This window comes from Salmo salar, chromosome ssa20 (genome assembly GCF_905237065.1).
Source record: "Salmo salar chromosome ssa20, Ssal_v3.1, whole genome shotgun sequence".
NCBI lineage: Eukaryota > Metazoa > Chordata > Actinopteri > Salmoniformes > Salmonidae > Salmo > Salmo salar.
The window spans coordinates 89,037,856-89,063,780 of record NC_059461.1 but is presented as its reverse complement, the minus strand read 5'-3'; the positions used below and the strand labels follow the sequence as shown (position 1 = coordinate 89,063,780).

General features: G+C 46.0%; 1 protein-coding gene across 3 annotated transcripts in view; it reads right to left on the bottom strand.

Moving 5' to 3' along the window:
- Positions 1-25,925, bottom strand: part of LOC106581522 (protein-tyrosine sulfotransferase 1) — a 95,107-nt gene that overhangs the window by 47,450 nt on the left and 21,732 nt on the right. For all 3 annotated transcript variants that reach the window (XM_045704093.1, XM_045704095.1, XM_045704094.1), the window contains exon 2: positions 17,646-18,740. In XM_045704093.1, the coding sequence (XP_045560049.1) occupies positions 17,646-18,559 (914 nt within the window). In that variant the 5' untranslated portion in view covers positions 18,560-18,740. The remainder of the gene's footprint in view (positions 1-17,645; positions 18,741-25,925) is intronic.

The window sequence follows — 25,925 nt, the reverse complement described above, 5'->3', positions numbered from 1 at the left end:
TGAAGGGTGGGGTCTGATGGGATCTGCTGTTGAGGCTGGTAAAAGGCTGCCATGAGGCCCTGGGGGGGTGTTGAATGCTACCCTCCTCCCTCCTAAAAATCATATGAGGAGCGGTTTAGAGAGGAGGTATGATGGCAGACTGCCTGCCTCTGGAGGATCAAGCCGTTTAAGTCAGACTTAGTAAGGAGGCTGGCCACTCAGAAGTAGGAACGGAGAAACGCTTATGGTCCTGTGTGGTAAAGTTCAGTTGCGGGTTCAACTCCAACAGAGATCACAGTGGATAAAAACATCTGATCTGTAGCATATATATTTCTCGCCCCCCCATAGCTTGTTATATTGTCTATAGTTCTTTTTAGCCGTCTTTATCTGATGTGGAGTCGGATAATTCCGGTGTAAAGAATGGAGGAAAACACCAAACACTCTGTGTTCTTCCTTTCCAGTTAAATACACATTTACATTAGGTCACTTCCTTTCCTGTTAAATACACATTTACATTAGGTCACTTCCCTTCCTGTTAAATACACATTTACATTAGGTCACTTCCCTTCCTGTTAAATACACATTTACATTAGGTCACTTCCCTTCCTGTTAAATACACATTTACATTAGGTCACTTCCCTTCCTGTTAAATACACATTTACATTAGGTCACTTCCTTTCCAGTTAAATACACATTTACATTAGGTGAATTCCTTTCCAGTTAAACACACATTTACATTACGTTAATTCATTTCCTGTTAAATACACATTAGGTTAATTCCTTTCCTGTTAAATACACATTTACATTAAGTTAATTCCTATCCTGTTCCATTTACATCAGGTGATGGACCTACTACATCTATGAAGTCTGTCTCAATTCCAGTTATGTATATGTTTAATAAATTAAAAAAATTGAAACAAAAAAAGGTTGTAGACCTGTTAGATCTAGCATGATTATGTTTAACAGTTACAGTATGTTGTTACCAAATCAGTTAACCAGTAGATATGTGGTTACCAAATCAGTTAACCAGTAGATATGTGGTTACCAAATCAGTTAACCAGTAAGTATGTTGGTTTTGCTCGTCTGATATAGAGGAGGCTTATGACGATACAATAACGTGTGATTTTCTGTTTGGGTGAAACAAGGAATGAGCCAGGAAAAGTTCAGAAGAGAGAATGTTTGTTTGTTCCCTTTGCATGCAATCGCACAGTGTTTAGACTACTCTGCTATGCTCTGTAACTTGCAACAATAAAAAGTCCACAAGCATAAATTAAATGAAGACAGACAGAAACTCAAGCTTTTCCATTGAAATGTCAACAGTTAGGATCATTATTCAGTGGTGAAACACAAGGCAACATAAAACATTGCCATGACTTGGAGGTACAATATTAGACGATACCCTCTTTGGTATCGCAAATATAATATACATGTGTTGTCCTTACTAAGGACGCATCAGAAATTGCCTGGCAGGCCTTGGCACAGCAGAGCTGTCTTCTCAGTGGTTTGAGGAGCTCAAGGTACATATACCAATCCTGTTGAGACTTGTTTACTGAAAGCCCTACTCTTCATCTTTTACAGTTCCTGTCTCTCCCTCTCTCCTCAATGGCCACATGCCTCTGTCCATCTGCGTGTGTGTGTGTGTGTGTGTGTGTGTGGTGGAAGGCTGGGCACCAGGCCCGGGTCTAGGGGTGGAAGGCTGGGACCAGGCCGGGTCTAGGGGTAGGGGGTGGGAGGCTGGGACGAGGCCCGTGTCTAGGGGTTGGGAGGCTGGGACCAGGCCCTTCTCTAGGGGTAGGGAGTGGGAGGCTGGGACCAGGCCCGTGTCTAGGGGTAGAGAGTGGGAGGCTGGGACCAGGCCCGTGTCTAGGGGTAGGGAGTGGGAGGCTGGGACCAGGCCCGTGTCTAGGGGTAGGGAGTGGGAGGCTGGGACCAGGCCCGTGTCTAAGGGTAGGAGTGGGAGGCTGGGCCCCAGGTCCGGGTCTGGGGTGGGAGGCTGGGACCAGGCCCGTGTCTAGGGGTAGGGAGTGGGAGGCTGGGACCAGACCCGTCTAGGGGTAGGGGGTGGGAGGCTGGGACCAGGCCCTTCTCTAGGGGTAGGGAGTGGGAGGCTGGGACCAGGCCCGTGTCTAGGGGTAGGGAGTGGGAGGCTGGGACGAGGCCCGTGTCTAGGGGTAGGGAGTGGGAGGCTGGGACCAGGCCCTTCTCTAGGGGTAGGGAGTGGGAGGCTGGGCCCCAGGTCCGGGTCTGGGGTGGGAGGCTGGGACCAGGCCCTTCTCTAGGGGTAGGGAGTGGGAGGCTGGGCCCCAGGTCCGGGTCTGGGATGTGGCTGGGACCAGGGCCGTGTCTAGGGAGTACCCACTCTTACCCAACCCTTGCGCTCTCTCTCCCTCCTGTGCATCTCCTCCATCTCTTAGTCTACCTCTTTCTGTATTAGTATGTGTATTTATTATGAATCCCCATTAGTTCCTGCCAAGGCAGCAGCTACTCTTCCTGGGGTTTATTATGGATCCTCATTAGTTCCTGCCAAGGCAGCAGCTACTCTTCCTGGGGTTTATTATGGACCCCCATTAGTTCCTGCCAAGGCAGAAGCTACTCTTCCTGGGGTTTATCATGGATCCCCATTAGTTCCTGCCAAGGAAGCGGCTACTCTTTCCGGGGTCCAGCAACATTAAAGAAATTAAAATCACCAAAAATCAATAACAGTACATAACACAACATTACACCAATACAACACCTCTCCAATACAACACATTATTACACCAATACAGCACTACATATCTCCAATACAAAATGTATAATTACCACAATAGAACAATATTACAATGTACGTGTTTTAACGTATGCGTGTGTGTGCGCGTGCATCTTCACAGTAATCGTTGTTCCATAAAGTGTAGTTTTATGTGTTTTATTTTATTTATTAGATTCTACTGCTTGCATGTTGTGGAATAGAGTTTCAATGTAGTCATGGCTCGATGTAGTATTGTGCGTTTCCCCAGAGTGTGTTCTGGACTTGGGGACTGTGAACAGACCCTTTGTGGCATGGGGTACGCATGGGTGTCTGAGCTTTGTGCTAGTAGTTCAAACAGACAGCTCGGTGCCTTCAACATGTCTTTACCTCTCACAAAGACAAGTAGTGATGCAGTCAAATCTCTCCTCTACTTTGAGCCAGGAGAACAGCCAGCCGTGCCGCTCTGTTCTGGGCTACCTGCAATTTGCTGATGTCCCTCTTTATAGTAATTGACCATATGACTGGGCAGTAGTCCAGGTGTGACAGAACTAGGATCTGTAGGACTAGTTTTGTTGATAGTGCTGTTAAGAAACCAGACCCGTGCTTTAGTACAGACAGACATCTACCCCATCTTAGGTACTGTTGCATCAATATGCTTTGACCATGACAGTTTACAATGCAGGGTGACACCAAGCAGTTTAGTCTCCTCAACCTTCTCAATTTCTACAAGATTCAGTTGAGGTTTATGAATAAATGATTAAATCACAAATACAATGCTTTTCGTTTTGTTAAATATTTAGGACTAGTTTATTACTAGCCACCCGTTCTGAAACTGACTGCAGCTCTTTGTTAAGTGTTGCAGTGATCTCACTCGCTGTAGTAGCTGATGTGTATAATGTTGAGTCATCAGTATACACAGATACAGGCTTTACCTCAAGGTCAGTGCCAAGTCATTAGTAAAAATTGAAAAAAAACTAAGGGGCTTAGACAGCTGCCCTGAGGAATTCCTGACACTACCTGGATTATGTTGGCAAGTCTTCCATGAAAAGAACACCATCTGTGTTCTGTTTGACAGGCAACTCTTGATCCACAATATAGCAGGGGGTGTAAAGCCATAACCATCTCGTACAACGCTGTGTACTACTCCCTTCACAGAACAGGGCAAACTGGCTCTAACCAGAATAGTGCACAACTGAGCAAGAGGATAAGTACGTTAGAGTGTTTAGTTTGAGAAACAGACGCCTCACAAGTCCTCAACTGGCAGCTTCATTAAATAGTATCTGCAAAACACCAGTCTCAATGTCAACAGTGAAGAGGCGACTCTGGGATGCTGGCCTTCTAGGCGGAGTTCCTCTGTCCAGTGTCTGTGTTCTTTTGCCCATCTTATTATTTTATTTTTATTGGCCAGTCTGAGATATGGCTTTTTCTTTGCAACTCTGCCTAGAAGGCCAGCATCCCGGAGTTGCTTCTTCACTGTTGACGTTGAGACTGGGGTTTTGCGGGTACTATTTAATGAAGGTGCCAGTTGAGGACTTGTGAGGTGTCTGTTTCTCAAAATAGACACTAATGTACTTGTCCTCTTGCTCAGTTGTGCACCGGGGCTTCCCACTCTTTCTATATGTAGCATCTGGTTGCTACTCATTACACAACCTCTTATATTATCTCTTATACACTATTAGGCCCAGACTATGGAACTTTCCTAGACATGGCTACAATATTACGATCGCTACATCCGATGGATTTGGATACTGCTTTAGAGCAGATTTCTGTAACATTAGTAAAGATGTGATCAATATATGTGGATGATTTCATTCCTGTGCTATTTGTAACTACCTTGGTAGGTTGACTGATGACCTGAACCAGATTGCAGGCACTGGTTAAAGTTTGAAGCTTTTTCTTGAGTGGACAGCTTGATGAAAGCCAGTCAATATTTCAGTCACCCAGATAATATACCTCTCTGTTGATACTGGATCACATAGATCAAACATTTCACACATATTATCCAGATACTGACTCTTAGCAATGGATGGTCTATATCAACTTCCCACAGAAATAGGCTTTAGGTGAGGCAAATGAACCTGTAGCCATATTACTTCAGCAGCATTTGACATGAGCCTTCAAAAATGATCTATAAAAAGTTATGCCAACAGAGCTACAGTAGTCTTTTAGCCAGATGTGTAATGCCAGTAGCCTGCTGAATCTTCCGCTGCCACGGCCCAACGATGGCACAGTGCCTGAAATAGTTGGCCGGCTTTTTTCAGAAGTCTTTCAGAGCTAGAAATCAGTTCTTTCAAATCCAGTGTCAGTAGTGCCAAAACTAGCCCTGCTAATGTTGATTGATCCCACATGGACTACGACAGCCCCCGGGCAGCTGTTGTAGAATGGTAGGAAGCAGCCTAGTAATGTTCTGTAATGGTGCTCCAGGATAGGGTTTTTGCCCCGGGAACCCTGATGTTTCTCACCATAGAGCTGGCGATGACAATGGCAGAGGAGGTCCGTCCATTTTTGCGCATCGATTGGTTCACGAGACCCCTTGGATCAGAGCCTGTGGCATCTGCTAAGGCCTCTAGAAGCGTCAGTCCTGCTCCATTTTCCACAGGCGGGGGAGACTTCCCTGGGGAGAGGTCCATGGGAACCACAGGCCAGTCAGTCAAAGAGTGATGGCAGTGTCGGTGATACACACCATACCAAAACAACGTCAGCCTGAGGTGTAGAGAAGAAGGTAGGCAGATGTGGTTTCGGTTTGGTTTCCCCAGCAGATTGTGCAACGCCGAGATTTGCTTGCTTAGAGTAGACAGCTCGGTCCTATAGTCCTCCTCAAGCAGGCAGTTGTTGCATTGTAAAGCCAGTCAGTGTCCCAGAAAAGAGCATCGTAAACACAACTCCTACTACGCAGGAAGTGCTAGTCTCTTCTTCCGGCTGGGGAGGCTTCCATTAAAAAGAAGAGACGGTCCCAAAATCGGGGAAATCCAAGCGCCACCTTCGTTATGATGGCTAGCAACTTAGCTAGCTAGGTAAGGTTAGCAGCTCTGTCGAGCAGGCTTCAAACTGTCTTAAGCGGGATTCTGGGACAGAAAATAGCGATCCTTGGTGTTAAAAGCTAACAGAGTCTCGGAATCTATGCAAAAATAAGTGCTGTATTTATAATATAACTTAGATTGTTTGTTGTTTTGACTAAATGTGGCCAGAGCAGCCAAGAGTTTCCAGCATTCAGCTGCACACTGATGACGTTGGTGTCTGGGTTTCTCTCCATCCCCCTCTCATTCTACCTCTTTCTGTGTTTCTGCCTCTCCATCTACTTCTTTCTGGGTTTCAATCTCTCCAGGGCTCTTGTGTTGTACTTATCATACCAGGGGAAGGGTCAAGAAGAGTACACAAGCTCACAATCTCGCTCCAGAATAACAAAACAGGCTACACTGTGTGAGTGGTGGGTCTTTCTTCACATCGTTACAGTACCCAGAGAGCATTCCTAAGAGATATGGAGAGGAGGGCTGAACAAGGACATTTGGCCTCTTGCGGAACACTCCAGAACACTCTCGGGCCATTACAGTTTTGTAAGGAGGCGTAACTCTTCACTTGTGCCCTCATGTAGCAGCTAACCCCTTCAGTGTTCCATGGCTGGAGATTGAAGGGTACTCCTGTATCTCCCATAGTGTAGCAGCTAGATTAGGACCATGGCTCGCAACCTCTAGCCCAAGGATGGGAAACTTTGATGGGGGTGGGGGCCACAAAAAAAATCTGAGATAATCATGAGGGGCCGCAGTGGCTCCCGGGTCTGCTACCCACATCCATACGTGCAGTCAGATGTATAGTGTTTTGGGGGCCCCTGAGCCTTTCCTGCAATTCAACTCATTTTGCCATGTGGCGTAAAGAAAATTGTGCAGTTTAACAGCAAATTTCCTGCAATTTTACACCTTTTGCCATAAGGTGGAGAGAAATGTTTGCATTTGATATCTGAGTGAGAGTGACTAACAAAAATCAGTCGGGCCAACCCCGGTCGGTAATTCAACCATGGTTACTACTAGTTTAAGATAGCTGGCCGCTAGTCTAACTTACCTCAAAAAAGTTGTGTGTGACATGGGCTAATTGAGTGACTGTCAGAAGAAGAGAAATTGCTGATGCACAATCAAATTTCAAAATGGCACCTTGTGTATTTTACCATTTTAACTCTCAAGCGTAAATTGAGACCCCGAGTTCCCAAAAGGGTGCTCCACGGGTCACTAGTTGCCTATCCCCGCTTTAGAGCCTCGGGTGTCCACTTCTGTGTCTCCACAGTACGACAGCTAAACTTTACCGTGTTCCTGCACCATGGCTGGAGAGTACCCTTCTCCCATAGCATGGCAGCAGCTAAAATGAGGACCTGGCAACATGACATCTAAAGCCTTGGGTTTTTTGTTTACAATACCAACCTGTTTACTGCCTTCACACTTATTACTGGTGGACTTTAAAACGAGTCACCGGCTGTCTCTGAAAAGGCACCCTATAGTGCAGTACTTATGACCAGAGCTCTGCAGGGCCTGGTCAAGAGCAGAGCACGAAATAAGGAATAGCTGCCATTTCAAACGCAGCCAATCCTCTGTAGCAACATTTTATTTGTATTTATTTTTTACACATTGGATAAAACTAGAGACTCAGTGCTAGAAAATGGTATATCATACACTGCAGTTGAGGAACAATGGGAAAGTAATTCTGCTTTGAACGTTGATAAACTTGTAACCCCACTTTAGAAAAAAAAAATGGCCTGTGAATGTTTTGGTACACCTACCGGAGAGGCCTTCTTTGTCTACACCCATTCAGTATCCTTAACACCAGTTTAACTTCTCTAGGGCCGGCGGGACGAAATCGTCCCACCTACGTAACAGCCAGTGGAATCCTGTGGCGCGTTATTCAAATACCTTAGAAATGCTATTACTTCAATTTCTCAAACATATGACTATTTTACACCATTTTAAAGACAAGACTCTCGTTAATCTAACCACACTGTCCGAATTCAAAAAGGCTTTACAACGAAAGCAAAACATTAGATTATGTCAGCAGAGTACCCAGCCAGAAATAATCAGACACCCATTTTTCAAGCTAGCATATAATGTCACAAAAACCCAGAAGACAGCTAAATGCAGCACTAACCTTTGATGATCTTCATCAGATGACACACCTAGGACATTATGTTATACAATACATGCATGTTTTGTTCAATGAAGTTCATATTTATATCAAAAAACAGCTTTTTACATTAGCATGTGACGTTCAGAACTAGCATACCCCCCGCAAACTTCCGGTGAATTTACAAAAAATGTACTAAATTACTCACGATAAACGTTCACAAAAAGCATAACAATTATTTTAAGAATTATAGATACAGAACTCCTCTATGCACTCGATATGTCCGATTTTAAAATAGCTTTTCGGTGAAAGCACATTTTGCAATATTCTCAGTAGATTGCCCGGCATCACAGGGCTAGCTATTTAGACACCCAGCAAGTTTAGCGCTCACCAAAGTCAGATTTACTATAAGAAAAATGTTATTACCTTTGGTGTTCTTCGTCAGAATGCACTCCCAGGACTTCTACTTCAATAACAAATGTTGGTTTGGTCCCAAATAATCCATAGTTATATCCAAACAGTGGCGTTTTGTTCGTGCGTTCAAGACACTATCCGAAAGGGTAAAGAAGGGTGACGAGCACGGTGCATTTCGTGACAAAAAAAAATTCTAAATATTCCATTACCGTACTTCAAAGCATGTCAACCGCTGTTTAAAATAAATTTTTATGCAATTTTTCTCGTAAAAAAGCAATAATATTCAGACCGGGAATCTGCATTTAGGTAAACAGACGAAAGAAAATAAAGCACGGGGTCGACTCGGGCACGCGCCTAAGCCCATTGTTCTCTGATCGGCCACTTGCCAAAAGCGTAAATGTGTTTCAGCCTGGGGCTGCCTCGATATCATTCAGCTTTTTCCCGGGCTCTGAGAGCCTATGGGAGCCGTAGGAAGTGTCACGTTACAGCAAAGATCCTCAGTCTTCAATAAAAAGAGCCAAGATGAACAACAACTTGTCAGACAGGCCACTTCCTGTACAGAATCTTCTCAGGTTTTTGCCTGCCATATGAGTTCTGTTATACTCACAGACACCATTCAAACAGTTTTAGAAACTTTAGGGTGTTTTCTATCCAAAGCCAATAATTATAATTATAATTATTATAATAATTATATGCATATTCTAGTTACTGGGCAGGAGTAGTAACCAGATTAAATCGGGTACGTTTTTTATCCGGCCGTGTCAATACTGCCCCCTACCCCCAACAGGTTAAGTCTTAGCCCCGCTAATCTCTTTTAGGATTCACAGTGTAGTAAACAACCCAACATTTCAAGACTAAAAGTGGTGAAAGCATTAGCAAAAAGTATTAGTAAAAATACATGATCTAGTCCTTGGCCTATATCCTAATCTGATTTTGGGAGGTCATGTTCTTTACATTAACTTCTTTGGCAAACACACTATATCATATACAATCTACGTTTGACACATGCACAGAATACAGAAGGTGTAAACGGTACAGTGAAATGGTTACTTGCATAGTGGAGTATTTTGTTTAGCTAGCTAGCTAAACAATGAACCATAATCCTAACTCATACTACCACGTACCATGCATGAATCTGCAGGTAGTTAAAGCTAACCAACTAGGTTCAATGCTAGCTAGATAGCATTAGGCTAACTAGCAATGCAAATGTCTTTCTGAGATAAGAATAATATTACTCCACAGATCATACAAAAAAAACATTAGTACGCGTTAACTTGTAATGAAAACGACTTTGACAAATGTAGAAACGTATAATAGCTGAAAATGGAGCTAGACTCTTACCCGTATACATGAATTAACGCTTCTACCTCTGTCATGGATGCCATGGTCGCCCTTAGTTTGAAGATGTCATCCGGAGACAGGTGTTTTAAAAAAGTATACAACAAACAGCCTTCTGTTTTCGCTTTTCGACTCTCCGCATTTGACAATCACCCCTCTGCTTCCACCGTGCATTCCACTGATTTAAAAACTCGGTCAACTTCTTCCTTGACAACACTGTTGATTACCGTTTCTTCCACAATCACTGTCATCAAAAGACTACAAGGTCTGGTTCAATGAAAATGTTTTTACCTAAAGTCAGGGATTTCCTCATTGGTCGGGTTCATTTTCAGAGTCAGAGTGAGCATGCCACGATCTTCCTCCAGAAAGTTCACTTTTTCCCCACTGATCTTTGTCGATAACGCTATTAACTTTCGGGCAGCAATGATGAGAACATTAGCAAACATATTGTTAACAACTGAAAGTCTTTTTAAATGTAAACGGTAAAAAGGATTATCCACACCTACTGAGTAGCTCCTGTTAGAGACAGAAACATGCTACATGGCAGACCAATCCAAACTCATCTCTCGGAATGTCCAGCCCAACCATTATCTCAGCCAATCATGGCTATTGGGGGGGGGTTCCTGTCTTTTTCCATGGCTAAACCAACTAGCCTCGTAATTTTACAAATGTTATTCATATTTACAGATGGCATACAAGTTTGTTATTAAGGCACATGAAAGTTCACATGCTCCAGAATGCATTTCTGCCAAAAGACACATTTTGATAAAAAAAAAACGTTAAAAAATTTGTAAAAAATGCCTCTCCTGTGAGGTACAGATGTGCGACATACGCCTAGCTTCATAAAACAGGTGACATATGTATATAAGGGCTTACAGATGATTTATTAGGGTCACACTGTGGAAGTTTTTCATGAAGGAGCCCACAATTATTTGATGTTGGTGACACCTTCTATTGCTCTGTTTGCTGAAGTGTAGAGACCTCATTGAATTCAAAATAGGTGAACGATTTATTGTAACAGTAGAATTTGGACAAAAGTATTGTATCATGTTTCATTTGTTACAGAGAACTACTAATTGGGGATTCCCTCTCGTTTCTAACTTGAGTCTGTTTTTGGGATAGTGCAGCTGATGGCTGAGTCTGTTTTTGGGATAGTGCAGCTGATGGCTGAGTCTGTTTTTGGGATAGTGCAGCTGATGGCTGAGTCTGTTTTTGGGATAGTGCAGCTGATGGCTGAGTCTGTTTTTGGGATAGTGCAGCTGATGGCTGAGTCTGTTTTTGGGATAGTGCAGCTGATGGCTGAGTCTGTTTTTGGGATAGTGCAGCTGATGGCTGAGTCTGTTTTTGGGATAGTGCAGCTGATGGCTGAGTCTGTTTTTGGGATAGTGCAGCTGATGGCTGAGTCTGTTTTTGGGATAGTGCAGCTGATGGCTGTTTTTGGGATAGTGCAGCTGATGGCTGTTTTTGGGATAGTGCAGCTGATGGCTGTTTTTGGGATAGTGCAGCTGATGGCTGTTTTTGGGATAGTGCAGCTGATGGCTGTTTTTGGGATAGTGCAGCTGATGGCTGTTTTTGGGATAGTGCAGCTGATGGCTGTTTTTGGGATAGTGCAGCTGATGGCTGAGTCTGTTTTTGGGATAGTGCAGCTGATGGCTGTTTTTGGGATAGTGCAGCTGATGGCTGTTTTTGGGATAGTGCAGCTGATGGCTGTTTTTGGGATAGTGCAGCTGATGGCTGTTTTTGGGATAGTGCAGCTGATGGCTGTTTTTGGGATAGTGCAGCTGATGGCTGAGTCTGTTTTTGGGATAGTGCAGCTGATGGCTGAGTCTGTTTTTGGGATAGTGCAGCTGATGGTTGAGTCTGGGCTATGTTAGGGTGATCACTTTAGTACCTTCTCAGAGAGGGTCAATATGGAGCCAACCAGGAAGTCAGACAGACAGCTGGGGTAAACAATTGGGGGATGAGAAGAAAAAATATATATAAACAATCAATGTACAACAGAACAGTTCCCCCTTCTATCTTTCGCTCTCAATCCCCCACTCTCTTTCTCCCTCCCTCTCCCCATTCCTCCCTCCATCCATCCATCCCTGGAGTGTAAAGACGAAGAAGAAGAAAAAAATTAACAATTCATGAGGTAGTTCACTGTCCCGTTGCTGCTGCGGCTGGTCCCTAGGAGAACGGTGTGCGTGTCTCTCTCTCGGAAAATGCTGCCTGGCCTCTCTACGGACCAGAGCACCATTGTTTATATACTGTTAGCTTAATGAACCAAATCACTACAAAAACAACCACGAGCCATGTGACTTCTACTGTGACCTCTGACCTGGGTAGCGTTCAAGAGGTTGCAACGTTTTGCAGATAGAAATGGTGACGATCTGACATGGTTTCATGTTCGTACTTCATACAGGCATGCCTGTTCTCTATCAAATATTCTGGCCCCGCTTTAAACAAATTATAACTTTTAAGGCTTAAATGAAGCCTTCATTATCCGTTTCTAAGATAATGTAGACAAATCAGAACGTCATACTATTCTCTGGATGTATAGGCTGCAGATATCTGGTTTTATCCAAAATGGCACCCTATTTCCTATGTAGTACACTACTTTTGACCAGAGCCCACTTAGGGCCCGAATCAAAAGCATGGCACAACATTGTGAATAATGTGCCGTTTGGTAAGCAGGCCCAGTCTCTCTGCTGTTCCTATTACCTGACCCCCCCCACACACACACCACCATAAGCAGGCCCAGTCTCTCTTTTCTGGTCTCTCTGCTGTTCCTATTACCTGACCCCCCCCCCACACACACACACACACACACCACCATAAGCAGGCCCAGTCTCTCTCTCTGTCTCTCTGCTGTTCCCATGACCTGAGAGCCCCCCCCACCACCACCATAAGCAGGCCCAGTCTCCCTCTCTGTCTCTCTGCTGTTCCCATGACCTGAGAGCCCCCCCCCACCACCACCATAAGCAGGCCCAGTCTCCCTCTCTGCTGTTCCCATGACCTGAGACCCCCCCACCACCACCATAAGCAGGCCCAGTCTCTCTCTCTGCTGTTCCCATGACCTGAGACCCCCCCCCACACCACCACCATAAGCAGGCCCAGTCTCTCTCTCTGCTGTTCCCATGACCTGAGACCCCCCCCCACCACCACCATAAGCAGGCCCAGTCTCTCTCTCTGCTGTTCCTATTACCTGAACCCCCCCCACACCACCATAAGCAGGCCCAGTCTCTCTCTCTGCTGTTCCTATTACCTGAACCCCCCCCCACACCACCATAAGCAGGCCCAGTCTCTCTCTCTGCTGTTCCCATGACCTGAGACCCCCCCCCACCATAAGCAGGCCCAGTCTCTCTCTCTGCTGTTCCCATGACCTGAGACCCCCCCCACCACCACCATAAGCAGGCCCAGTCTCTCTCTCTGCTGTTCCCATGACCTGAGACCCCCCCCCACCATAAGCAGGCCCAGTCTCTCTCTCTGCTGTTCCCATGACCTGAGACCCCCCCCCACCATAAGCAGGCCCAGTCTCTCTCTCTGCTGTTCCCATGACCTGAGACCCCCCCCACCACCACCATAAGCAGGCCCAGTCTCTCTCTCTGCTGTTCCTATTACCTGAACCCCCCCACACCACCATAAGCAGGCCCAGTCGCTCTCTCTGCTGTTCCTATTACCTGACCCCCCCCAACACCACCATAAGCAGGCCCAGTCTCTCTCTCTGCTGTTCCCATGACCTGAGACCCCCCCCCACCACCACCATAAGCAGGCCCAGTCTCTCTCTGCTGTTCCCATGACCTGAGACCCCCCCCCCACCATAAGCAGGCCCAGTCTCTCTCTCTGCTGTTCCCATGACCTGAGACCCCCCCCCCACCACCACCATAAGCAGGCCCAGTCTCTCTCGCTGTTCCCATGACCTGAGACCCCCCCCCCCACCACCACCATAAGCAGGCCCAGTCTCTCTCTCTGCTGTTCCCATGACCTGAGACCCCCCCCCACCACCATAAGCAGGCCCAGTCTCTCTCTCTGCTGTTCCCATGACCTGAGACCCCCCCCCACCACCACCATAAGCAGGCCCAGTCTCTCTGTCTCTCTGCTGTTCCCATGACCTGAGAGCCCCCCCCCCCACCACCACCATAAGCAGGCCCAGTCTCTCTCTCTGTCTCTCTGCTGTTCCCATGACCTGAGACCCCCCCCCACCACCACAAGCAGGCCCAGTCTCTCTCTCTGCTGTTCCCATGACCTGAGACCCCCCCCCACACCACCATAAGCAGGCCCAGTCTCTCTCTCGTCTCTCTGCTGTTCCCATGACCTGAGACCCCCCCCCACCAACACAAGCAGGCCCAGTCTCTCTCTCTCCTGTTCCCATGACCTGAGACCCCCCCCCCACCACCACCATAAGCAGGCCCAGTCTCTCTCTCTGCTGTTCCCATGACCTGAGAGCCCCCCCACCCCCTCCCCACACCACCACAAGCAGGCCCAGTCTCTCTCTCTGCTGTTCCCATGACCTGAGAGCCCCCCCCCCACCATAAGCAGGCCCAGTCTCTCTCTCTGTCTCTCTGCTGTTCCCATGACCTGAGACCCCCCCTCCCCACCACCACCATAAGCAGGCCCAGACTCTCTCTCTGCTGTTCCCATGACCTGAGATCCCCCCCCTGTAAGCATGGCCCTGAGCCCAGCAATAGCTTTCAGGTCATTGGGCAATGTCCAAAGTGCAGCTCGTCCAAGAAACAGCCCCCCCCCTCCCTCTATGAACCTTTGTTTTATAACGACGCTAATGCGAAAGACTTGTACAGAACGGCTACAAACACAGCATACCCAGACAGAGGCTGTGTTCCAGAAGTATTTAGGGAATAGGGTGCCATTTGGGACACAGAGAGTTGGCTGCCCTGCAGCTGGTCTGGCCGTTGGTAGGGAGAGCTCACAGCCTTTTACATTACATTATATCTACCATAGAGCTTTATGAAATTGTGTTAAGAGGGCATTCTATCTGTCCACTGTAGAGTAGTGGGGTGGGTGGGGGTGTTATCTGTCCAGTGTAGAGTGGTGGGGGGTGTTATCTGTCCAGTGTAGAGTGGTGGTGGTGGGGGGGTGTTATCTGTCCAGTGTAGAGTGGTGGGGGGGTGTTATCTGTCCAGTGTAGAGTGGTGGTGGTGGGGGGGTGTTATCTGTCCAGTGTAGAGTGGTGGGGGGGTGTTATCTGTCCAGTGTAGAGTGCTGGTGGTGGGGGGTGTTATCTGTCCAGTGTAGAGTGGTGGGGGGGTGTTATCTGTCCAGTGTAGAGTGCTGGTGGTGGGGGGTGTTATCTGTCCAGTGTAGAGTGGTGGGGGGGTGTTATCTGTCCAGTGTAGAGTGCTGGTGGTGGGGGGTGTTATCTGTCCAGTGTAGAGTGGTGGGGGGTGTTATCTGTCCAGTGTAGAGTGCTGGTGGTGGGGGGTGTTATCTGTCCAGTGTAGAGTGGTGGGGGGTGTTATCTGTCCAGTGTAGAGTGGTGGTGGTGGGGGGTGTTATCTGTCCAGTGTAGAGTGGTGGGGGGGTGTTATCTGTCCAGTGTAGAGTGCTGGTGGTGGGGGGTGTTATCTGTCCAGTGTAGAGTGGTGGGGGGGTGTTATCTGTCCAGTGTAGAGTGCGTGGGGGGGTGTTATCTGTCCAGTGTAGAGTGGTGGGGGGGGTGTTATCTGTCCAGTGTAGAGTGGTGGGGGGGTGTTATCTGTCCAGTGTAGAGTGGTGAACAATGCTGTTGAACTCACTTCTGCAAAAGATTTCTGTTTTTAAGGATCTCTCTCTCTCTCTCTCTCTCTCTCTCTCTCTCTCTCTCTCTCTCTCTCTCTCTCTCTCTCTCTCTCTCTCTCTCTCTCTCTCTCTCTCTCTCTCTCTCTCTCTCTCTCTCTCTCTCTCTCTCTCTCTCTCTCTCTCTCTCTCTCTCTCTCTCTCTCTCTCTCTCTCTCTCTCTCTCTCTCTCTCTCTCTCTCTCTCTCTCTCTCTCTCTCTCTCTCTCTCTCTCTCTCTCTCTCTCTCTCTCTCTCTCTCTCTCTCTCTCTCTCTCTCTCTCTCTCTCTCTCTCTCTCTCTCTCTCTCTCTCTCTCTCTCTCTCTCTCTCTCTCTCTCTCTCTCCTCCGTCAGTTTCTTTACCATTTGCTCTGTTCAGCGCCAGCATGCGTCCCAAAACAACACCCTATCCCTATGAGCCCTGGCCAAAAGTAGTTTATTATATAGGGAATAGGGTGTTGAGCCCAGACCAAAAGTAGTGCATTATATAGGGAATAGGGTGTACACTTGGGATGCAGTCCCATAGGAAGTCACATGAGGGGAGCAAGAGGGATAAACCATAAGAAGAAGAAGTGGAGGGGAAGAGATTAAATATGTATTCAATAACGATATTTACCAAGATGAAAGACATTGGAGAGAAGAGGGACGTGTTGTGTGTGTGTGTGTGTGGGGGGGGGCAAGGAGATAGAGGAACCCCCTCCCTAAGATGACGTGCTCAGTGGACTTTGACCATAAGCTTTTTATTAAAAAACCATGAGCATTCTCATCTGCAGACAATAACAAAAAAAGTGGAGCCAAATTTCTGCAGGGGACATGGAGGGGGTGGGCGCTTGTATGGTTCTACGTGGCAGGAGGTGGAGTGTGTGTGAGCATGCCCCCACTGTGTTTCCTTGAAGACTTCCAGAGGCCGACCTCCAAATTATAGAACCAAAACAACTCTGACGAGTCAGGGCCATTAGGAAACCCTACCATGGGCAGAGCTTTAAAGGCCGAGTCCCAAATTGCACCCTATTCCCTTTATAGTGCACTACTTTAGAACCAGGGCCCAACGGGAATAGGGTTCCCATTAGGAACGTGTGTCCCCCTCTCTACTGTGTGCGGCTGACTAATGAGTGAGGTTTCTCACATAGCTCTGCTCTAGAATGATTCATAACCAACAGAAGGACAGTAAATTAATGTTTGGAGGCCTCCTGGAACAACAAGGATGTTATTTCAGGCCCCGAGAGGCTGTAGAAACTGACCTGGAGTAAGAAATGTGTGTTGTTGACTTTCAACAATAAAAATGTTTTTAAAAAAGTTTACTACTGATCTACCTACTCAACTACTAGATTTACTATCCTTCCTTCTCTCTGGGCCATCACCATTTCCTCCCTCGCTCTCTTTCTCCCCTCTGGGAAGAACAATAGTTGCATGCCAGCGAAAGAGAGAGAGGGAGAGAGTTACATGGACCAGTGCTAACTTGTCTCACTGCACCAGGAAGGGAATGTAGTAGGTAGAGCCTTACCCATTCACCACTCACACCTTGTCAGCCTGGTGATGAATAGTGCTTGCTTACCATAACATTGCGCTATGGGTCTATCCCAGATGGCTCCCTATTCCCTTTGGGGCTCTGGTCAAAAGTAGTGCACTGTATAGGGAATAGGGTGCCAGTTGGGATGCAATCTATGATTCAACCACAGCATTGAGCCATTTGACTACGTAATAGTGAAGGAGGAGACAGTGTCTCGTAAACAGGAAGCATCCCCAAGGATAGCTGCTTGTTATTACTGCCATCAGAGCCAACAGGAATGTATTACTTATCAGCGTCTTGTTGTGGCAGCAGCTCAGAACAGAGCAGACAGCTTCCAGAACCAGAAGCTAAGAACAGAGGCCTGTGTTCTAGAACCAGAACCATTTCGGTTCAGAACCAGATCCAAAATGGCAGCTGAACTTCACTCAGAATGAGGAGTGGGAGAGCCACTGTGGCCCTGATAGCTCAGTGAGGTGATGCACGGACGTTCTTCCTGGCTTCGTCCTCATTTGGAGCTCCTTGTCCTGGGTTTGTAAAATCCTTGAAGACACTGGCTACCCACACCTTGTCTCGCCACTAAATCACAGGAAGTATTCTAGAGGGTTTGCCTTTTTCCTTCAAGTCACTTTTTGTCATCTATCAGTATAAAGCCTTGTTTCACACTTCATAGACTACAAGGTCACTGACCCCTGATTTACAAGCTAGTTGGGTTTACAGAAACACACCGGGAAGGAGACCAGCATGCCTGAAGTTCAGCAACATGCAGGCTCAGGGTACGTACAAACACAAGGCACACACCCCCCCAACACCACTACTTACTTGGAGAGGGAGACACCTCCTGCTTTCCCTATGAGTTCCTCATGGTGAAGCACCGCCTCGTTCCAGGGAATGTCCAGGAATTTGAGTAACGTCCTCATCCACTTCTCTGGATGGAGAACCAGCTGTTCGTAATGCACCGGCAGGCACTTGTCCGAGGCATCCAGGCACTGAGTGTACATGGTCTCTATGGCCCTGTTCCACTTGGTCAGGCAGTCTCTGTAGCTGCCCAGGTCAAAGCCAGCGATCGTCACCTTACGTGAGATCATCGAATGGACAGAGGCGCGTCCGTCCCGAATCATGAGCACGAATTTGGCGTGCGGGAAGATCTTAGCCAGGTAGGAGAGGGACTTCAGAGCGAAGGGGTCCTTGTTACAGAGGAAGTTGGCGGGCTCGCCGTGCTTCACGATGATCTCCAGGAGGAAGGCCTGCATGGCGGCGTCCAGGACCTCGTCCGTCACCCCGGCCTCGTCCAGACGCATCTTCTCCCTCCCCGACCGCGACCACATCTGTTTCATGGCCAGGATACGTGGAATAACCCTGGTCTCCTCCCCACACCGAACCTCAGGGTGAGCGTCCAGCATGGCTCTCATCAACGTTGTCCCACTCCTGGGAACCCCTCCAATGAACACTAGAGGCATGTCCTTGTTGTAGACAAATGGAGAGGACAGGTTATGGCCCCCAGGACCAGAGCCCCGCAGGATGGTGGAGGAGCTCAAAGAGCCCCCCAGGAGCAACCCTCTTGGCCCCTGAAGGCCCCCCAGAACCCCTTGGTCCCCAGGCTGGCTGCTGCGCTCCTCGATGCGGTGGTGACACTCCATGGCGTGACGTCCCAAGTAGAAGACTGTGACTGAGCTGATGACCAGACAAGCCACCAGCAGGTTCTGCTTCAGCTTCATCATCATCACCATCACCATCTCAGGACCAGGGATGGGGGAGGAGGAGGACAGAGGTGTACCAGAGGAGGTAGTGGAAGAGGGGAGAAGGGAAGGTTGGGAGTAGCGGAGTGTCCCTCCTTTTAAGGTCGGCGATGGGGGGCAGAGCGTGTTGTGTGTTCCCCGGTGGTCAGCGCTTGTCGCGTGCCCAGCTCCATCAGGCCTGGGGAAGGACAGAATAAAAACATATTATTACATAACTTTGTAGATCATTTCTACACTGCTGGTAGAAATCAAGCTAAGGCTTGAACCAACAAAAAGGTTCAAATGACTCACGTCGTATATGGTCCTAAAAAAGGCTCTGTTCAGAAAAGCAAAACGCATCTTATTTCCAGCATTGTACTGTGCTGACCCATCTTCACAAAGAGAGCACAGTAAAACTATGAACTGAGCTGTACAAGTTATTTTGTATTGTTATTTTAGTTAAACACACACACACACACACACACACACACACACACACAATTACAAAGGAATTCCTTATATCCAATGTAGGAATTACCCTCAACATAATGACAAATCCCCTCAGGAGAAATGTAGGCTACGGAAGAGACGCTCCACTTTGACCTCAGAAAGCAGTAAGGAACACATTCCCTCGGTCTGACGAGGTTATGGGTCTCACGCCAAAACCACTGTACAACTATGGTGTAAAAGAAAGGCTAAGGCCGACATCATAAAGTTGTCAGAAAAACCCTTGACACAGTCAAGGCCCTCAGCTGACAAGCTCATAGGAATGAATCCAGGCCACAGACTAGAGGTACAGAGAGAGGGAGAGAAACAGACACTGAGAGAAAAAGGGATAGAGCGAGAGAACGAACAGCTCCACTATTCAGCTGTCAGGCTAAGTCTTAAGCATTTAGGACTTCCCCAGTGACACATTTAGCAACAAAAAGACACAATCTAAAAACAAGATGCAAAGATTACATGTATCCCACAGAGGGAAATCTCTATTTTACAACCATCTTGTTCTAATTTTTCCAACTCGTCTTTTTACTCGTTTCCCAGTGTTCAGTTTGTTTCTTGGGTTGAGAGAAACGTTCCCGACCAGGAAGCAGACGTCCAAACCTCCGCTCTCCAATTTGTCCCTGAGCAGTTACACAGGCTCTGATTTACAGACTAGGTGGTGTGACATCACGTTACTCTGGGTCATTGCCACAGAAAAAGGACCCATGAGTACCAACATGTGAAGGTTATAGGTGCATATGAAATTTGGTGTCAAATGAAAGCTAAGAGTATACATTTTTGGGAAATAAGGCATAAATACATTTCACCCCCCCCCCATCCTAAAAATGTTTAATAAACAGAGGCTTTGATTTCTGGTCACAGAAGCTTGTTGGTTCCCATCCGATTGGCGACAGATTTTAAAAATGTGAATATTCTAAAGTCTGCATCAAGAAAATATTATGCGCATTGTCCTACCAGTGGTGTTTCCACCAAACTGACTTGTTGCTGATAATAACCAGTGAGTGATGACAACGCACACAAAATGTGTTTTTTTCCCCCTTAAGTTTTCATGTATCGTAAAGAAAATCTGAAGTTCAATGTGTTTGCATTGCATTTTCAACTTTACCGATAGTTTTGTCACGAAAACTGTAGCGTAAAATAGAAAATGTGCCAACTCTGGTCTTGGCACCTGCGCTCGAGCCAACAGCTCCCAGATACAGTACGGGTAGGCTAGTCTATGATGATGAAGAATAAGAGCGAGAATATTTATTGGAAAGGAGCATCAAGCTCATACCGTTCACTTTCACCACCCTGTGAAGTTCATCAGAACTTATTTCATCTGTAGCCTAATAAAACTGCATGGTTTCCCAAGTCATAGTAGGAGGACCACATACCATATCAACGCGTAATTCCATGTTTACTCCGAGATGGTTGTTAGAGCAATATTTGCACATAATTACATTTAACCGACACAAAAAGATCCCACCATGTCAAACGAACAAAATGATCTGTCAGCATTTATAAAAATTTACCAGAAACTACTTGTGTCCATCACAGCTGTTGCGAAAAAAATAAAAAAAATAAAAACCATGTACACAGTATGACTTTACTAAAAACTATGGATGGAAACGTGGACACAGACAGAAAACGGATCTTAAACATCATCTGCCAGAAAAGCTCTAATAGAAATACTTGAACACAATAATGTTGAAGGTCCCTGCCATCTAATATCAACATTTACATTCCATTTCGCAGAAATTTGTGTCATGTCATTCCGATACCAAAAACACCCTTCTCTTAACCTCTTGGGGCTAGGTGGGACGCTAGCGTGCCACCTGTGGTGCACTCCATCAACAGCAGGTGCATTTCAAGAGCGGCAAATTTGAATCCAAATAAATGTCAAAATTCAAATTTTTCAAAAATACAACTATGTTACACCATTTGAAAGATAAACATCTCCTTAATCTAACCACGTTTTACGATTTCAAAAAGGTTTTACGGCGAAAGCATAAATTTAGAGTATGTTAGGACAGTACATTTACAAGAGTTGTGTGTAATGTTTTGTCAAGTCAAAGACAGGGTCACCAAAACCATAAAACCAGCTAAAATGATACACTAACCTTTTACAATCTCCATCAGATGACACTCCTAGGACATTATGTTAGACAATGCATGCATTTTTAGTTCTATCAAGTTCATATTTATATACAAAAACAGCGTTTTACTATGGCATTGATGTTGAGGAAATCGTTTCCCTCCAATAACCGGCAGTCAAGTCAGCGTCAGAAATTAAATAATTAAAATTAGAAAACATTGTTAAAATATTATATTGTCATTTAAAGAATTATAGATTTACATCTTTTGAACGCAATCAACTTGCCAGATTTAAAAATAACCTTACTGGGAAATCACACTTTGCAATAATCTGAGCACTGTGCCCAGAAAAATACGCGTTGCGATACAGACTAGACGTCATGTTGGGGAGATCTAAAATCGAAAATACTATGTAAATAATCCATTACCTTTGATTCTCTTCATCAGATGTCACTTCCAGGTATCACAGGTCCATAACGAATGTAGTTTTGTTCAAAAAAGCTCATCATTTATGTCCAAAAATCTCCGTCTCGTTAGCACATGATGTAAGCCAGCCGGACTTCTCGTCATGAACGAGGGGAAAAAATATATTTCCGTTCGTTCAAACATGTCAAACGTTGTATAGCATAAATCATTAGGGCCTTTTTTAACCAGAACATGAATAATATTCAAGGTGGACGAATGCATAGCCTTTTATAACGTATTGGAACGAGGGTACCCAACATGAAGTAGCGCGCCAGGTGTCTAATGGGACATCACCGTTCCATGGCTCTTGTTCGGTCAGATCTCCCTCCAGAAGACTCAAAACACTTTGTAAAGGCTGGTGACATCTAGTGGAAGCAATAGGAAGTGCCAAAATATTCCTAAACCCCTGTGTCTTTCAATGGGATAGCTTTAAAGTCAATACAACACATCAGGTATCCACTTCCTGTCAGAAAATGTCTCAGGGTTTTGCCTGCCAAATGAGTTCTGTTATACTCACAGACACCATTCAAACAGTTTTGGAAACTTTAGAGTGTTTTCTATCCATATATAATAAGTATATGCATATTCTAGTTACTGGGTAGGATTAGTAACCAGATTAAATCGGGTACATTTTTTTTATCCAGACGTGCAAATGCTGCCCCCTAGACCCAACAGGTTAAAGATATATTCTAATTATTCTCCCTCGTGACGGAGGATTATGAAAGTTTACAGAAGTAACAAGTTTAGGTAGACCTACCAATGTGTTTTATACAGATAACAATTTAGTTTATGAATTACTGTGATTAAAATGTGTCACTCTTATAAAAAAAATAATAATGACATTACATTTAAAAAAAAAAAGTACAAAAAAATAAATAGGTAATAGAATGAGTACTGTTACATGCATAATGAGATTGTGGATAGTCAGATTATAATAGTTTATAAAAGTTAACGTGATTCGCAAGAAGAACAATTTCCCTAATAATCCTGTTATACATGTAGCCTGATTTCAGATGTGTCCCTGACAGCACTCGAAATATAGAAAAATCAGCAATAAAAACAAATGGTCTACCACAGGGAACATTTTTCTCCACTTCCTGTCTGACGTGCCAAAAGTAAACTGCCTGTAACTCAGGCCCAGAAGCCAGGATATGCATACAATTGGTACCATTTAGAGGTTGACCGATTAATCGGAATGGCCGATTAATTGGGGCGATTTCAAGTTTTCGTAACAAATCGGTAATTGGCATTTTTGGGCACCGATCATGGCCGATTACATTGCACTCCACGAGGAGACTGCGTGGCAGGCTGACTACCTGTTATGCGAGTGCAGCAAGGAGCCAAGGTAAGGTGCTAGCTAGCATTAAGATGGCGTAGCAGTTCAGACGTCCTCTACCCTCCTCTTGTCGTGTCCCGTGTATATATATATATTTACATAATTTTTTTTTCTTCACTTATCACTGGCTAACTTCAACGTTAGCCAGTGAAATCTATTCTAGCTTCTTGTATTCAGAGGATATATTTTTTAATTTAGCGTTGCAAAAGGTTGAGTTTAAATAAAAAAAATATATATATATATATAAGGGAAGAGGAGGGAGAGACGTCTAACTTCGCCATCTTAATTCTAGCTAGCACCTTACCTTGGCTCCTTGCTCCCGCATAACAGTCAGCCTGCCACGCAGTCTCCTCGTGGGTGCAATGTAATCGGCCTCGGTGCCCAAAATGCCAATTACCATTTGTTACGAAAACTTGAAATCGCCCCAATTAATCGGCCATTCCGATTAATCGGTCACAACAGAAGCTAGCAAGTGTTCAGCCATTTTCACTGGCTAACGTTGAAGTTCAGCTAGCCACGGTTAGCTGTCCTCAGCTATCCATTAGCTCGAAAAGCTATCGCCAGTTTTTGTACAGCGCGACTCAGACCAGAGCATACCGGACCTATTCTCTCTCCTTTCCCCGATTTCTACCGCAGGCTCTGGACATTTACACCTGGATCTTGCAGCTAACTAGCTGCTACCTGAGTGACTATTGGCAACGTCGGTCACGGAATTAACACACATTATTACGGAGCTAGCCAGCTAGCCAGCTGAAGAGTTCCGTCAGCCACTCCTGGGCTATTCCTGAGCTAGCCAGCTGAAGTGTCTCCTGGGCTACAACTCACCTATCCTGACCAGTTTTACTGCCGATGCGGAGCCCCATCGGGTCTTCACGACTGGACCACCGACGTTACCTGCCCGAGGGAGTTATCCAACTGGCCCCTCCGTCGCGACGTAACCTGATCGCCCATCTGCGGCCCGCTAATCGTTAGCTGTCTTTTCGGCTGCGATCTGAATAGGTCTATCGGACACTTTTCTTGGGCCACTATAACTAACTATTTTGCCAACTTGGACTGGTCCCCCCTTCCACACGGAACCCCACTAACCCACAGACGGAAACGCACGAGGTGGCTAAAAACAGACCTCCCTCCCATCTTCCACCAGCTTGCTACCTATGGCCCGGCTAGCTGTCTGAATCTCACTGGACCCTTTGATCACTCGGCTAAGCATGCCTCTCCTTAATGTCAATATGCCTTCTCCATTGCTGTTCTGGTTAGTGTTTATTGGCTTATTTCACTGTAGAGCCTCTAGCCCTGCTCATTATACCTTATCCAACCTCACAGTTCCTCCACCCACACATGCTATGACATCTTCTGGTTTCAATGATGTTTCTAGAGACAATATCTCTCTCATAATCACTAAATGCCTAGGTTTACCTCCTCTGTACTCACATCCCACCATACCTTTGTCTGTACATTATACCTTGAAGCTATTTTATCGCCCCCAGAAACCTGCTCCTTTTTCTCTCTATTCTGGACGTCACAGACGACCAATTCTTATAGCTTTTAGCCGTACCCTCATACTTATTCTTCTCTGCTCCTCTGGGGATGTAGAGGTGAATCCAGGCCCTGCAGTGCCTGGCTCCACTCCTACTCCCCAGGCGCTCTCTTTTGATGACTTCTGTAACCGTAATAACCTTGGTTTCATGCATGTTAACATTAGAAGCCTCCTCCCTAAGTTTGTTTTATTCACTGCTTTAGCACACTCTGCCAACCCGGATGTCCTAGCTGTGTCTGAATCTTGGCTTAGGAAGTCCACCAAAAACTCTGAAATCTTCATCCCTAACTACAACGTTTTCAGACAAGATAGAATGACAAAGGGGGCGGTGTTGCAATCTACTGCAGAGATAGCCTGCAGAGTTCTGTCCTGCTATCCAGGTCTGTACCCAAACAATTTGAACTTCTACTTTTAAAAATCCACCTCTCCAAAAACAAGTCTCTCACCGTTGCCGCCTGCTATAGACCCCCCTCGGCCCCTAGTTGTGCTCTGGACACCATATGTGAACTGATTGCCCCCATCTATCTTCAGAGCTCGTGCTACTAGGTGACCTAAACTGGGACATGCTTAACACCCCAGCCATCCTACAATCCAAGCTTGATGCCCTCAATCTCACACAAATTATTAATGAACCCACCAGGTACAACCCCAAAGCCGCAAACACTGGCACCCTCATAGATATCATCCTAACCAACGTGCCCTCTAAATACACCTCTGCTGTTTTCAACCAAGATCTCAGCGATCACTGCCTCATTGCCTGCACCCGTAATGGGTCAGCGGTCAAACGACCTCCACTCATCACTGTCAAACGCTCCCTGAAACATTTCAACGAGCAAGCCTTTCTATTCGACCTGGCCCTGGTATCCTGGAAGGATATTGACCTCATCCCGTCAGAGGATGCCTGGTTATTTTTTTTAAATGCCTTCCTCTCCATCTTAAATAAGCATGCCCCTTTCAAGAAATTTAGAACCAGGAACAGATATAGCCCTTGGTTCTCCCCAGACCTGACTGCCCTTAACCAACACAAAAATATCCTGTGGCGTTCTGCATTAGCATCGAACTGCCCCCGCGATATGCAACTTTTTAGGGAAGTTAGAAACCAATACACACAGGCAGTTAGAAACGCCAAGGCTAGCTTTTTCAAACAGAAATTCGCTTCGTGCAACTCCAACTCTAAAAAGTTCTGGGACATTGTAAAGTCCATGGAGAATAAGAACACCTCCTCCCAACTGCCCACTGCACTGAGGGTAGGAAACTGTCACCACCGATAAGCCCACTATAATTGAGAATTTCAATAAGCATTTTTCTACGGCTGGCCATGCTTTCCACCTAACTACCCCTACTGCATTCAACAGCACTGCACCCCCCACAGCTACTCGCCCAAGCCTCCCCCATTTCTCCTTCTCCCAAATCCATTCAGCTGATGTTCTGAAAGAGCTGCAAAATCTGGACCCCTACAAATCAGCTGGGCT